General features: G+C 51.9%; 1 protein-coding gene across 1 annotated transcript; it reads right to left on the reverse strand.

Annotated features, from left to right (window-relative positions):
• Positions 1–1701: 1701 nt before the first annotated feature.
• Positions 1702–11697, reverse strand: TMEM41A (transmembrane protein 41A). The gene is made up of 5 exons (XM_062210881.1): positions 11539–11697; positions 9763–9916; positions 7788–7949; positions 7302–7440; positions 1702–4180 (listed from the first exon to the last, which is right to left on the reverse strand). The coding sequence occupies exons 1-5, from the start codon at positions 11655–11657 to the stop codon at positions 3960–3962; spliced, it is 795 nt and encodes a 264-aa protein (XP_062066865.1). The 5' UTR covers positions 11658–11697; the 3' UTR covers positions 1702–3959.
• Positions 11698–14908: the final 3211 nt, after the last annotated feature.

Consider the following 14908-nt stretch of genomic DNA (forward strand, 5'->3'; position numbering starts at 1 on the left):
TACAACTGATACTGCAGATGCCTGTTGAAATCGGGATGAACTAGGTTGCTAGGAGAAGCAATCTTGTGGAACCTGGAGTACTTCTCAGGGACGGAGGCAGAAGCGAGGAGCTCTGGAATCCCCGCTCTGAGAAACAGGGTGACCCTAACAGAGTTGGGTCAAGGCTTTGGTAACCTGTCATGGACCCAGTCCATAGCAGATGGCAAAACCACTGGAAGGAAGCTTCTGGCAGGATGCCAGGCCTGCTCTCCAGAGCCACTTCACAGCACTCGGCGGGTTGCAGGCTCCTGGCCCCAGGCTGCTGTCCAGTGACCGGTAGACAGGGTGCCCCAGTGGTTGCAGGGCAGGCGGAACCCAAGCCAGAGTGCTCAAGCCATGAGGAAGATGCCCCAAAGTGCCCGTATCACTCCAGGGTTGCTACACCTCCTGAGACCACTTCTCACCCTCCTTGATTCTTTAGTACAATAATGTGACTTCCTACCATTTGGAGCAAATGAATTTCTTTTTTGTGACTGTCGCAAACTGACCTCCCTCCCCTGTCTCCCTCGTGGTCCCCTGTACTGGGTTCCCGTCACCAGTGTTGTCACCTGTGATGCTGTCTCTCTTTGTAATGTACAGCAATGGGATCAAGAATGACCATCAAAGCAAACAAATGCATGGCGTTAAACAAAAGTGTCTCTCACCATTTGCTGGTCCTGCTTGTACCTGCAGGTACTGCTTGTCCTGAGAGCTGCCCTCCAGGTCTGTCTTCGTCAGAACTTCAGGGAAAGGCAGGCTTCATAAGCCTGGGTGTCTGCAGCAATGGCGCACAACCACAAAACATAGCTATCATTTTCTTTTGTGATAGCTTCTTCTTTGGAATGCTGTAAAGCCTAGACAGGAAGTCTGCTTCTTCCCTAGGCATTCTTGCTCTCCATGGTACAGTGACCCCACCGTCAAGTGAGTACAGAGGAGGAAAAGAGGAAAATTAAAATCTGGAATGCTGGGGCCGGTGCCAGGGCGTAGCTGTGCCAGATGCTCCATTTCCAATCCAGCTCCCTCTGAATAGCCAGTGAAAGCAACGAAGGGTGGCCCAAGTGCTTGGGCCCCAGCACCTGTGTGGGAGACCTGGAAGAAGCTCCTGGCTCCTGGCTTTGGATCAGCCCAGCTCCAGTTGTTGGGGACATTTGGGGAGTAAACTAGTGGATGGCAGATCTCACTCTAACTCTGCCTTTCAAATAAATAAATAAATCTTTATTTAAAAAAAAATCTGTAGGGGCCAGTGCTATGGCATAGTGGGTTAAAGCCCCAGCCTGCAGCGCCGGCATCCCATATGGGTGCCAATTTGAGTCCCAGCTGCTCCTCTTCCAATCTAGGTCTCTGCTATGGCCTGGGAAGGCAGTGGAAGATGACCCAGGTCCTTGGGCCCCTGCACCCATGTGGGAGACCAGGAAGAGGTTCCTGGCTCCTGACTTCGGATCAGCTCAGCTCTGGCCATTGCAGTCATTTGGGGAGTGAACCAGCGGAATGGGAGACCTTTCTCTGCCTCTCCTTCTCTCTCTGTAACTCTTTCAAATAAAAAATAATTCTTTAAAAAAAAAATCTGTAACGATTTTGGGAAGAGGAGGCCTACTTAGAGTGGAAAGACCATTTTGGGTTGTGTAATTTTTCAGCCAACCCTGATCCTCACTGGCAAGGGTAACTGAAAGTTAGTAACATGTACAAGTAAGCATTGATAGCCATTTATTCATTACAGAATACTTACTGCATTTGGGACACCAGTTTGCCTGTAAACTCACAACTAATAAGGCACACTGTCGCAAAACCGTGGAGAGAGACACATCTAAGGACCCAGAAAAGGGCAAAGGGCACGCATCTGCAAGTGTGGAAGACTCCCATGCTTCTCCACCCTTCCTCCTCCACAACACTTAGACTCACTGATTTCAAAGCCCAGTCTGCCTCGTTCATACACTCATTCTTGTTATCAAGGCTCCTTTTAAAGAAACCATTTTAAGGGCCGGTGCTGTGGCAAAGCGGGTAAAGCTGCCACCTGCAGTGCTGGCAGCCCATCTGGGCGCTGATTTGAGCCCCGGCTGCTTCACTTCCAATCCAGCTCTCTGCTATGGGCTGGGAAAGGAGCAGAAGATGCTTCAAGTCCTTGGGCCCCTGCACCTGCATGGGAGACCTGGAAGAAACTCCTGGCTCCTAGCTTTAGATCGGCCCAGCTGTGGCCATTGTGGCCATTTGGAGAGTGAACCAGGGGATGGGAGACTTTCTTTCTCTCTGCCTCTCTCTGATTCCACCTTTCAAATAAATAAATAAATCTTTAAAAAAAAAAAAAAAAAAGAAGAAAGAAAGAAAGAAACCATTTTAAAAATGAGACCTTTGCTGTGAGAAAGGACTGGCTGGGAGTCCATTCTTCCTGCGGAGCATGAATACTCCCAAGAATTTATGTAGAACAAGAGGCCCAGCTAAAAGCCATAGCAGAATTCTTGGCCAACCCAAATGAAACACACAGCAGATGATGCCCAAGCGCAATAGCCCTGGTGAGTCACGAGTTTCTCCTGAAGAGGACAGGATCACAGAGCTGGTCCAGGCAGGTGCCAGGGTCCATCTGTCCTTGGAAACAATAACCCAGGTCTGTGCCAATTCAATACTACAACCATGGCAAGCAATGAGAGCTTCAAGTGATTAAGATACAACACAAGGTTATCAGAGCGATTTTCTTCTTGGGCTCAAAGATAAAATAGGGCCGGCACCATGGCTCACTTGGCTAATCCTCCGCCTGCAGCGCCGGCACCCTGGGTTCTAGTCCCGGTCAGGGCGCCAGATTCTGTCCCGGTTGCTCCTCTTCCAGTCCAGCTCTCTGCTGTGGCCCGGAGTGCAGTGGAGGATGGCCCAAGTGCTTGGGCCCTGCACCCCATGGGAGACGGGGAGGAAGTGCCTGGCTCCTGGCTTCGGATCGGCACAGCACGCCGGCCATAGTGGCCATAACGGCCATTAGGGGAGTGAACCAACGGAAGGAAGACCAGATTTCTCTCTGTCTCTTTCTCACTGTCTATAACCCTACCTTTCAAAAAAAAAAAAAAATTGGCAAAGATAAAATTAGTCCTCATTTATTCTTAGGAAATGACAAACATTCAGAGGGATACCCTGTCGACAGCCTAGAGTACTGAATCCATTCTCCTTAGCAGGAGGTAAAGAAGGGAGTCCCGTGCAGAAAGCACGAACAGACAAGGTATGGGTTCAGGAGAATCAGGGGCCCTGCCCCACGCAGGTGGTAAGAATTTCTCCAGAACACACCCATAACATACAGAACGTGCTCCATTCATATTTAATAGCCTGTTGGCATCGCCAGAACATGCAGCCATGAGATTTGACATACACAGTAACATCAGTGCATCTGAACACAGGAGCGTCACGGGAATCACTGCTTTTGTGCTTCACGTGGAAGTCCTCAGAGGTTCCTCGGCTTATGGAAGAGGTAGATCATCAATGAAAAACGACAGAAGACACACTCTGCGAGAGACCAACAGAAGACGCTGAGTGCTGCCAGGGATGTGGGCTCACGTCATCGCTGATGCTAGTGACATCCACAGGGACTTAACAGAACCTCTGTCACTACAGCCTATCACGTGGCAAAAGAGGCAGGCTAGACAAGGACAGTCAGCAGCTTCTCCCAAGGCTGGCGAGAGGCAGGCAACACTCCTGAGTTCCTGGTTGGCCAAAAACATGGAGACAGGATTCCTAGGAGAGCGTCCATGTCACAGCATCCTGCTAACCCAGGGCTGCTCTCAGAACCTGATACAGTCCACCGTCCACAGCACACTCTGGCCTTTCTGTTGAGCCACTGCACACAGATGAACAGTGTCCAAACTATCTTTTGAGGGTAATTTAAAACACAATGAGGGGCTTTAGATGACCACACCCAGCTTACCAACAAGCCTTAGAGTCCAGGTTCCGGGGAGACAGAGTCCTGATCACGTGACTTTTCTACTATTTATGTGATTAGCCTGACTTGTTTCATTCAGTTGCAGGTGTTTCTGGCTAAATCTTTTGATGAGGGTTCCAGGAACCAAGGCCACCAAGGCAATGGCCAGCAGCTTAAAGGCTGTTTCCCAGGAGAAAAGTGCATCCAGGGAGGTCAGGGTTGACAGGATGGAGCCTGTCTGCACACAGATGAAATTGTACGGGATCAAGCCTGTGAGAAGAAAAAGGGAAAGCGCCTGTTACGGGGGCAGGGAAACGGGCAGGGTAACATTCCAGAGGTGTACAAGGAATGCAGAGCAGTGACTCCATTTTGTTGGCCTGACTCCTGACCCCTAATTGGACGACTTCTTTCCCTCTGTCCTTTCCCACTCTCTTCCCTCCTTCCCTCACTTCCACGGATACCTGCCTTGTTCAGCTGAAGAACGTGAGATGCTTTATGCCAACAGAATAAGATACAAATGTTAAAACAGGAACGGTGGGTGTCGTGGCACACTGAGTTAGGCCACTGTTTGGGATGCCTGCATCCCATATCCAGGTGCCAGTTCAAGTCCTGACTCCTCCACTTACGATCCAGCTTCCTGCTAGTGCATCTGGTTAAGAACTTGGGTCCCTGCCACCCACATGGGAGACCTGGACAGAGCTCCTGGCTTCTGCCTTTGGCCTGGCTGTTTTGGGTCCTGAACCAGTGGATGGAAGGTCTCTTTCTGTCGCTCCCTCTCCATCATTCCGCCTTTTGAATGGATACATAAATCCTTTTTTTAAAAAAAAAAAATTTTAAATAGGAAAGACGAGTACAGAAGAGTAAAATAGGTCAGGGCGCAGAGTTAGTATAAAAATGTACAGGGCTTACCCATTAGCTAAAAGTGGGCTCCACATCTGGTTCTGAACACGCAAGGCCAAAGTACAGAGAAAAGCACCATCGCTGAGATTTACAGTATGCATAAAGTTTTTTAAAGTTTCTGAGAAGTACTACTTTTGTATTCTGCACTGTCTTTAAGAGATCTTAAAATCCACTGGATCCCAGAAATCTGGTACGCAGGTTGGTTGCCTAACAGTCCCCTTGTGTACACCCATTCTCGGGCTCCACCCACAGATTCTCATTAGTTGGGTCGGGGTAGAGCCCAGGAACCTGCATTTTAAAAGCCTCTCCCCACACCTGGCCCGAGACGCTAACTGGCTGAGACCCCCAAGGACGCACTCCTCCGCAGCAGAGGAAGACTGCTAGGGACGTGTCACGCCATGCTCAAGGTCACACAGCCTGACGACTGCCGTCTCCAGAGTCTTCCCAAGCCCCAAGCTTTCAGCTCCTGTAATTAACGGAGGGGCAGAGGCACTTTGTTGGAAAGCGGATAGGACCAGAAGTGGCTGTGGTAGATCTCGTTCCGATCTAAATTCTGCATCTCTCAGGCATTCCCTATTAATAGCAGCTACTCAGCTACAGATTTAGGCCTGACCTGGAAGCCCTGAATGTCCTTCCCTCCATGCTTCAAGGAAGGGTGAGGAGAAGGTGTCCCTTGCCGTAGGCTTAGAGAAGAGGCTGGTCTACTGCTAGCACAAAGAGACAGCCCCCAGTGATACAGGATGGCAGCACTGTCCCACTCTGACAGAGGCAGTCCAAGGCCCACACCCTGAGAAACACTGCTGCAGTCGCAGGCCCTTTGTCTGGCCCGGTGGCCCATTGGGGGTAAGTGGCTTTCTGGTGGCCGAACAATTGTCAAAGGCGAGGAGAGACTTCGGAAGTCATCTAATTGGGTGGACTGCAGAGCTCCACTTCCAACAGAACCCCGTCTACAGACCAGCGAGCTAAATGCCTGCACCACCTGGAAATCTTTAGAAGATGCTGATCCCCTTGGCCGGCGCCGTGGCTTAACAGGCTAATCCTCCGCCTTGCGGCGCCGGCACACCGGGTTCTAGTCCCGGTCGGGGCACTAATCCTGTCCCGGTTGCCCCTCTTCCAGGCCAGCTCTCTGCTGTGGCCAGGGAGTGCAGTGGAGGATGGCCCAAGTGCTTGGGCCCTGCACCCCATGGGAGACCAGGAGAAGCACCTGGCTCCTGCCATCGGAACAGCGCGGTGCACCGGCCACAGAGCGCCTACCGCGGCGGCCATTGGAGGATGAACCAACGGCAAAAAAGAAAGACCTTTCTCTCTGTCTCCCTCTACTGTCCACTCTACCTATCAAAAAATATATATATAATAAAAATATATATATAATAAAAAAAAAGAAGGTGCTGATCCCCGAGTCCCATCCTAGAAATGATGATTTGTAGCTGACGTGTGGTGTGGCCCTAACGTAGTTGGGGATGGTGCTGTGGCGAAGCAGGTTAATCCTCTGTCTGTAGCGCCGGCATTTCCATATGGGTGCCGGTTCAAGTCCTGGCTGCTCCACTTCCAATCCAGCTACCTGCTAATATACCTGCGAAAGCTGTGGAAGATGGCCCAAGTGCTTGGACTCCTACACCCAGGTGGTATACCTAGAAGAAGCTCCTGGCTCCTGGTTTCAGACTGGCCCAGCTCTGACCATTGTGGCCATTTGGGGAATGAACTAGTGGATGGAAGACCACCCCCCCACACCTCTGTAACTCTACCTTTCAAATAAATAAAAATAAATCTTTGTAAAAAATGCCCAGGTGATTTTTAACAGCAATGTTTGAGAACCACTGTGTAGGGATTAAAAAGCACATTCTCAAGATCCCACTCCCAAGATTCTGATTTAGTCAGTGTGCAGCAGGCCCCAGAATCTAGGTTCTCCACAAGACCCCTGACCTCACCATGCTGGTAAAGGTGGCCCAAGGCCCACATTTTGAGCAACTGCTCTACTCCCAGTCTGTAGCTTGCTGAAGAACATGCCATGCTAAAGGGCACAAAGCAACTTCACTGGTGTCAGCTTTCCCAAGGCACAGCTTAATCAAAACAGGGGCCACAGCCACACAGGAGGTCCCTTGCTCTGCTCTTTCTTCTGGCCCATCCAAAACTCATGGCTCATAACCTCCCTCCAATCTGCTATTCCAGCTAGCATTCATTGAGCACTTCCTATGGGCCAAGCCGTGAGCTTCAACAGGTGACCTCAGTGCCTAGTGCAATGCTTGGCACAAAACAGGCACTAACTACAGCTGCAGAATGAACAGTCTTTATTTATTCCAAACGTATCTTCATGTTCAAGCCTGAGTGGATCTGTAATCAGGAAAATTCCTTTAGGTCCTAAGACTTAAAGGTGCTCCTGGTGAGCCTGTATTCTCAAGAGGCAGCACGTGCCCTGGTGGCTGAGGGGCAGGCAGTCCCCCAACAGGACAGCTCTGAAGACTCCAGCTCAACACACATCAGCAACTCTTACCGATAAGAACCGAGAGGAAGAACTGCGCGATGGGGATGTTCAGAATCGGGGCGGAGAGGTTCAAGAACCAGTTCGGTGTCATGGGGAAGAGTCTCAAAAACAGTAAGAAAAAAAACAAGCTGTTTCTGTTCTCCTCCACCTGCAGGCAAAAAGGACAAGGCCATTAGGAAGCAGAAAGGGTTCCCCGGTATAGGAAACCTGCTGGTGCCCAGACCATGCCAGACACCTTACATGTTCTCTTCCCAGCTCTGCCAACAGCCCTCCATGGTAGGGATCGTCCACCTGAGGACCAGAGAAGTCATGCGCCTGCCCAAAGTCACAGAGCTGGTAATGGTGCAAGTGCGATCTGTGCCTCCTGAGCCATCAAAGGACCCCAAGGACCTCCCCTGGCAGGGCAGAGCACTGTGGGAAATCCTGTTCCTCACTCCCCTCGGGGCCATGAGATGACACTGGGGGCCCAGCCCGCAGATGTGCCCCTGTCCTTACCTTCCTCTGCAGCAGGGCCACTTTATCAGGAAAGTAGGAGACCACCAGCTGTTTGCCAAAAATGCTGGAGAGCAGGTAGCAACACGTGGCGCCCACTGAGGTCAACACACAGCACAGCAAAAGCCCCAGCCATGGCCCAAACAAGGCACCAGCTAAAACGTTCTGCCAAGAAAGCAAACCCCCAGCCATGAGAATACCCGGAGGTACCCGTCAGCCACCTTGCCCCAGAGCCTGTAAGTACACTCCCCCCACCCTTCCCTGGTTTTCCCAGCCAAAACCCAACTCCTATTTTAAGGAGGTGAATGAAAGGTCATGGAGAAGGCTGGAGACTACAACCTTGGCCTCTGTCTCTCCGCCTTTATCACAGTGTAAGGACTGAAGCCCCAAGGACAGGCGATAATTACATGGGATGTGACTCTGCAGCACCCAGCCTGCTACACGAGCTCCGACCGTGGGCGCACTGGGCCTCTAAGAAGGTAGAAAGGAAACTCACAAGCTGTGTTTACTATTTCAAATGAAGACTGCAAACCATGACTTTTCCCTGCATGAGACCACACAAGTTACAGAAGACGTCTTGTCACTTTTCTTTTCGCGAACACTGAAGGTCCCATGGGAACCAGAGCTCTAGAGCTGACACCTAAGAAAGTCCTGGGGCAGGTGTTTGGCCTAGCAGTTAAAAATGCTGCTTAGGGATGCCTGCATCCCATATCCAATCACTTGGGTTAGAATCCAGGCTCTGCTCTCAGTTCCAGCTGCCTGCTAATGCACACCCTGGGAAGCAGCAGGTGATGGCTCAAATACTTGGGTCCCTGCCACCCACATGAGAGATCGGAATGAATTTCCAGGTAATGACTTCAGCCTGTCCCATCCCCAGCTGTTGTAGGTATTTGGGGAGTAAACCAAGAGATGTTAAGATTTTGTTTCTCTGCTTTTCAAAACATACACACACACACACACGAATTTCACAAAGAAAAAGAAATCTTACTTTAAAAAAAATGGGTAAGTGAACTATACTCTTTTTTTATTTGAAAGGCAGAGTTACAGAGAAAGAGGGAGAGAAGAGACAGATAGATCTTCCATCCGTTGTTCACTTCCCAGAGGGCTACAAGGGCCAGGGATAGACCAGGTTAAAGCCAGGAGCAAGGAGCTTCTTCCAGGTCTCCTACATGGAGGCAGGGACCCAAGCACTTGGGCCATCTTCTGCTGTTTTCCCAGGTGCACTAGCAGGGAGCTGGATCAGAAGTGGAGCAGCCAGGTCTTGAACCAGCACCCAAATGGGATACCAGCATCACAGACAATGGCTTAACTGCTACGCCACAACACCGGCCCCAGCATACATTCTACATACAGTTTGAGTGGTAGACATCCAAGACAGACAGTAAAAGAGGGCCATGGAAGTGAGGTAGGGCTCTGCGGGGCACCTACTGTGTGCTAAGTCCTTGACGACACATCTTACGTAACCCGTAACCCGCACTGTAACCCTGTGTCATTGACTATCCCGACCCTACCCCACATTGTACTGATGAGACAGAGGATACACATCATGGCCAAGATCACACCAAGCAGAGGCAGGATTCATCCCTTGGCCTGGGCATGGAGCCCCAACCAAGTAGCGGGTGGCCCTCTCCCCTAAAGAGGAAGACAGACCCTGGGACAGCACCACGGAGTCCGCCCCGACTCAAGAGCACCACACACCTTTCCTGCCTCTCCTGGACATGTTTGCTTTTTTTCCAGTTTCCAATTTAAAAAAAAAAAAAAATTAAGCAGATCCAGCCTGGGGCTGGAGTAGAGCAAACATGCCAGGGCAGGAGAGGGAAGTGGGACAAAAGGAAGCTTCAGTGTCTCCTCTCCGTCAGGCAGCCATTCAGGAAGTGCCAGCCCTTCTACCCTGCTGCCTGTCATCCCCCACTGGCTGCAGGGGAATAGCTGTGCTTTCCAGGTCAGGGAGCGGCGCGAAGGAGGGCAGGACACGGACCAGGAAGCTGGAGCCAGGGATGGCAAAGGCCTGTTTGTAGAGGTAGGCGCTGCAGAAGAGCAGGAACACGTAGGCCTGGTGCTCCTTCCGGTACTCCCGAAGGACCTCAGAGAGCTCCCGCAGCTCGGCCAGGTCAGAGGGGAACCACAGCGACCTGGCGTTGGGGAAAGTAGATGAAAACAGGAATCCCGATCAGCTGAGTGCCTGAGAAAGCCGCTTGCTAGGTCTCCTTTCCAAAGTGGGCTTATAAATGTACCCGTCACCTGGCCTGCTGGGCACACACACACACACACAGGGTGAGCCCAGGATGGCAGGTGACCCACATAACACAGCAGGGCAGACCAAGGGCTTGGAAGCAAGAGACTGGGGTTAGCATCCCAACTCTGCTGCTTTCCAGTTGTGTGACATTGGCCTAGTCCCTGGGCCTCAGTTTAAAAGCAGAGGCTTGGGAGACCAGCGCTGTGATGCAGGGGGTTAAGCCACCAACAGCCCATAAGAGCATGGCTTCGAGTCTTGCTGCTCCACTTCAGATCCAGGTCCCTGCTAACGCGCCTAGAAAAGCAGCAGACATAGCCCAAGGGCTTGGGCCCCTGCCACTCATGTGAGGGACCCAGATGAAGCCCCTGGTTCCTGGCTTCAGCCCGGCCCAGCCGTGGCCCAGGTGGCCATTTGGGGAGTGAACTACAGGACTGAAGCTCTGTCTGTAACTGCTTTTCAAATAACATTAAATACATCATTTAAAAATAATAAAGTGAGAAGCTGGTGTTGGGTGATCACTAAGTTCCCTTTTAGCTTTCAGATCTTAGGATCTGTTCTTAAGGGATAAATGGATTCATTTCCAGGCAAGCACTCTCATCTTCAAGGTCACTCCCTCCCCTGCAAGCCAACAGCAAGACCCCAGGTACTGGATAAAGCCGCCCCTGGTCATTCAGGAACAAGCCAGGATCCAGGCAAGGGTTTCTATCCCACATGATGAACATAACTTCTTGACAACAAATCAGGCTGCAAACCAACGCTCCCGTAGAGCCTGCTTGTTCACTCTGCTCCTATCTGGTGCTCGGTGCTCTCTGAATCCTGTCCAAGGGTTACAGGCTAAAGGCTATCTGCCTCTGCCAGCGCACGGTGCGTGAATCCAGCAAGGATCAGCAACCCCTCCCGGTTCCCTGAGAGCCTCTAACACCGGCCGCGGGGCCTTGCAAAAGAACACAGCAACTGCAAACAGCCGTCCCGGTAGCCAAACATCGGGACGCGCCGGGCCCACGCGCAGCTCTCCCCCAAGCCGGCCAGGTAGGAATGCACCCTCCTGCGGCCTGCGTCGCTCAGCCAGGACGAGGGCCAGGGCCCATCGCTACTTCTTGAATCACCCACTCTCGTCCCAGAAACATGTCTCCCGAAAACCTAAAGTCAGCCAAGTCCGCAGGGCAGACCTGACGGAAGTGGGGTGGGAGAGCAGGGGCAGACTGAGCGGCCGTGAGGGGCCGGGGGTCTACACGCCGGCGACAGTCTGGGGCAAGGGCAGGCGACGCCCCGGCGCGAGCGGCAAGAAAGCCAGGTCCGCCTCCGCGAACCACCCCAAAGGCGCCGCGCGGCCGAGGAGACGCGGGTCACCGCCCCGGCCGGGTTCCGGCTTCCATCCGCCAGGCCCCGCTTACCCAAGGCCGTGTAGACGCGGGCCCGGACTGCAGACCCCCGACACCTCCCACCCGGGAACCCGAATCTCCGACCCCCAGGGATCCGCTGACCGGCACCTCCATCCCCGCCTGCCGCCTCACGCACCTGCCTTCAGCCTCCTCCGCGGAGCCCAGGCTGTGCCCGCGGGGCAGTCGCGTGGACAGCAAGTACAGGGCGAAGGTGCAGCAGGCGAAGACCAGGAGGAGGCTGAGCAGCGGGCGCATGTCGGCCGACCGGCACACACACGGAGCGCCAGCCCCGGGACCACGCCGCTCGCGGACCGTGCCAGCGGAGCGCGTTCGCCGACGGACCGGGGGCGGGGCTGCGTCAAGCCCCGCCCCAGACCCCGCCTCCCGCCGGACTCCGCCCGTGCGCACGGCGGCGCGCGCTGCGGCTCCCTCGGGCTGCGGTGCGCGTCCGCGAGCCGGTGGCCCTGCGCTTAGTGTCTGCGTGCGTTCCCACGTGTATCGGTCTCTCGCCGGGAGGCCCTGGGTGGGTTGAGGCCCTTGCCCGCAACAAGCTTGACGTCTCGGGGTCGGGGCCGCCTGGTCCACACCCTGCTGCCGCACGAAGCAGATGTAGTCCGCGTGGAACCAGGGGTTCCGTCCAGTAATAGCGACCACGGAAATAGTCAGAATGGGCTTTTCTTTCCATTATCCCTAGTCCACACAACCATCCCGCGAGGTAGGTATTTTTGTCTTTAATTAGAAGATTTTAAAAAAAAATCTGTGAGGAGGATGAACTGACATCCCCTAGAGAGCCAGGATAGCAACCCGAGTCAACCTGGGTCCAAAACTACGTTCTTAAGCAGCCTGGTTCAAGGAGGTGGGGCTTGAGTTTACATGCAAGAATGGGCGAGCACCCGAGGGAGGCAGGTGAGCTGGGGCCCGGGTGAGGCGCCCGAGTCCAGTTTCAGCGAAGCCGAAAGTGTGTGAGGAAGGGGGGAGAGGCTGAGCAGAGAGCACTGCGAAGCTGGCCGAGGAGCTGGATGTTCGATGCTGTTGTTGCTCAGACCCTGCCGGAGGAGTCTTAGGCGATTCCGTTCCCTGCTTTAGGATGTTCCCCGAGTTCATCGCGGTGGCTGTGCTGGTGAGAAAGGGGCCAGGACCCGAGCAGTGGGGAAGCAGGGAGGAAGATGGACTGGCTGGGGGGAGATGAACTGATAGGCCACGTGGAAGATGGGACAGAGAGAACTCCAAAGCAGAGAGAAAGTGTCTTTGTTGTGAGACGCCAAGCACTTCTTGGGCCACATAGGGAGGAGCACTGGTCAGCATTCAAGTGTACAGATCCAAGGATTTAACTCAGAGTAATGCTATGAACAACGACCCCTGTTCAAGGGTATACTAAGCTTTGTTTCGATGCTAAGAGATCGAGAACAACCTAAATGCCCATCAGGTGGGGACTGGCGAGGTTAATTATGGTATATTCAAATACAGAATACTAGGGGACCTCCTAGAAGAGGGAGGCAATTCTATATATAATAGCACAATGGCCAGGTCGATGGCTGGGATAAAACTCAAATGAGCAAGTTGCAATGTTAGAGCATATTATAACACATTTTTAAAAAGAAACAAGAGGATATCTTTTCAGGATACTAGAATATGCCCAAATGAAATTATTCGAAGTCTGATATTTGTGTCAGAATAAATAATGGGAGATGTAGATAGAACAAGATTGGCTGGGAGTTCATCTTTGTGAATCTGGGTGATGGACACCTCGTATTTTTTTCTATTTCTGTATATGCTTGAAATTTTCCATTTAAAAAATTTGGGGGAAAATGGTTACAGCCTCCATTCCAGCTGCATGCACACCGTGTTTATCTGTGCAGTTGACAGTACTGTCCCCTCCACCTGGCAGGCTCCTCTGCCTGCTAATTCCTATTTAATCAACACCCAGGACAGTTGTCACAACCCCTGAGAAGACTTCCTAGCCACCACAGTTAGAAAAGATACCCCTTCTCTGTGCTTCAGACTCCCTGAGAACTCCTGTACTTCTGTTGCAAATACCTGCTCCAGGGACAACCCCAAACCCTGTGCTTGTCTGATATTTGTCACTTAATAATTCTCAAATTAATGGATCAAGTCTAGCAAATTCAATGACTCATTGTTTGGTTTGGTAATGTTGTCTTTATGAAGCCAAAGGAAGTAGGAGGGGCAGTGAATAAGGAACCACATCACTGAGCCCATTGGTGCTGGTCTAGAGTCCAGAACAAGAAGGCGAGACTCTAACTCTCTTGGACCAACTTCCCTTCCCATGGGTTGGGGAGAAGAATGGAGAGAGAGACAATTTCAGAGCATGACAAGTGCCATAGAGGAAATGGACATGGTGGAGCTTGTCCCAGTCCAGTGAAGCAAGTATTATCCCACTTATGCATGACTGGATGAGCAGGTGTGCAAATGAAGTCACTTTTTGCAAAGGCCACAACTGAATGCTGAGCAGGACATAGATCCTTATCTGCCATTTAAATGCGTATTCAGATTTGTAGGTCACCTGTCTAAAAGATATAGTTGAAATTAGGGGAGGGGAGGATCTCCTGGGGACACCAAGAGGGGGAAGGTAACAGCAGCTGACATCCCTGGAGTTCTTAGTACACTGCAGACCCCATAATGTTTTTTTAAAGATTTATTTATTTATTTGAAAGTCAGAGTTACACAGAGAGTGGAGAGGTAGAGAGAGAGAGAGGAAGAGAGAGAGAGGTGTTCCATCTGCTGGTTCACTCCCCAGATGGCCGCAATGGCCGGAGCTGTGCCAATCCAAAGCCAGGAGCCAGGAGCCTCTTCTGGGTCTCCCATGCAGGTGCAGGGTCCCAAGGACTTGGGCCATTTTCTACCGCTTTCCCAGGCCATAGCAGAGAGCTGGATTGAAGTGGAGCAGCCGTGTCTCAAACCAGCACCAATATTGGATGCTGGCAATTCAGGTCAGGGCATTAACTCACTGTTCCACAGCGCTGGCCCCTGGCTGGAGTTCTTGACTCCTGACTTCAGCCTGGGCCAGCCCAGCTGTTGAGATCATTTGGGAAGTGAACCAGAAGATGGAAAATCTCTCTCTCTCTCTCCCATTCTGTGTGTGTGTCACTCTGCCTTCCAAATAAATAAAAAATAAACCTTTTTTGTTTGTTTTTTAAAAAAAAAAAGGAACTGGAGGACATTGTCAGAGAAATCCAGCAGGGAAACCCCAGGGTCATGATATTTGGTCAGCATGCAATGGTAGGGAGCTCTGGCAGAGAGAGAGCTCTATGGGGCGGTGCAAACCAAAGTTTCCTTGGCTAACATGGGATTCTGCAGGAATGACAATATGGGCCAGGGGTCCAAGGATAGGAGGTTCTAGGTTTGAGATTTGGGAACTGTTAAGTGTGTTGATGTCTACGTTAAACGGAAGTAATTCCTCAAGCTCCTATGCATGAGTCCGTTCCATTCTGTTTAGCAGAAATTTATTGAGCACCCCCTTTGTGCCTGGTTTTGTGCCAGGTGTTGTG

Source organism: Lepus europaeus, chromosome 2 (genome assembly GCF_033115175.1).
Source record: "Lepus europaeus isolate LE1 chromosome 2, mLepTim1.pri, whole genome shotgun sequence".
NCBI classification, from domain to species: Eukaryota; Metazoa; Chordata; class Mammalia; order Lagomorpha; family Leporidae; genus Lepus; species Lepus europaeus.

What these genes read in the sequence shown, in the direction of transcription:
- TMEM41A (XM_062210881.1), bottom strand. Translation starts at nt 11,657, where the DNA reads ATGCGCCCGCTGCTCAGCCTCCTCCTGGTCTTCGCCTGCTGCACCTTC. An exon ending in GCGGAGGAGGCTGAAGGCAG is followed by an intron (nt 9,917 to 11,538) that starts GTGCGTGAGGCG and finishes CCCCAACGCCAG; the next exon opens with GTCGCTGTGGTTCCCCTCTG. An exon ending in TGGCCCTGCTGCAGAGGAAG is followed by an intron (nt 7,441 to 7,787) that starts GTAAGGACAGGG and finishes TTTTGCCTGCAG; the next exon opens with GTGGAGGAGAACAGAAACAG.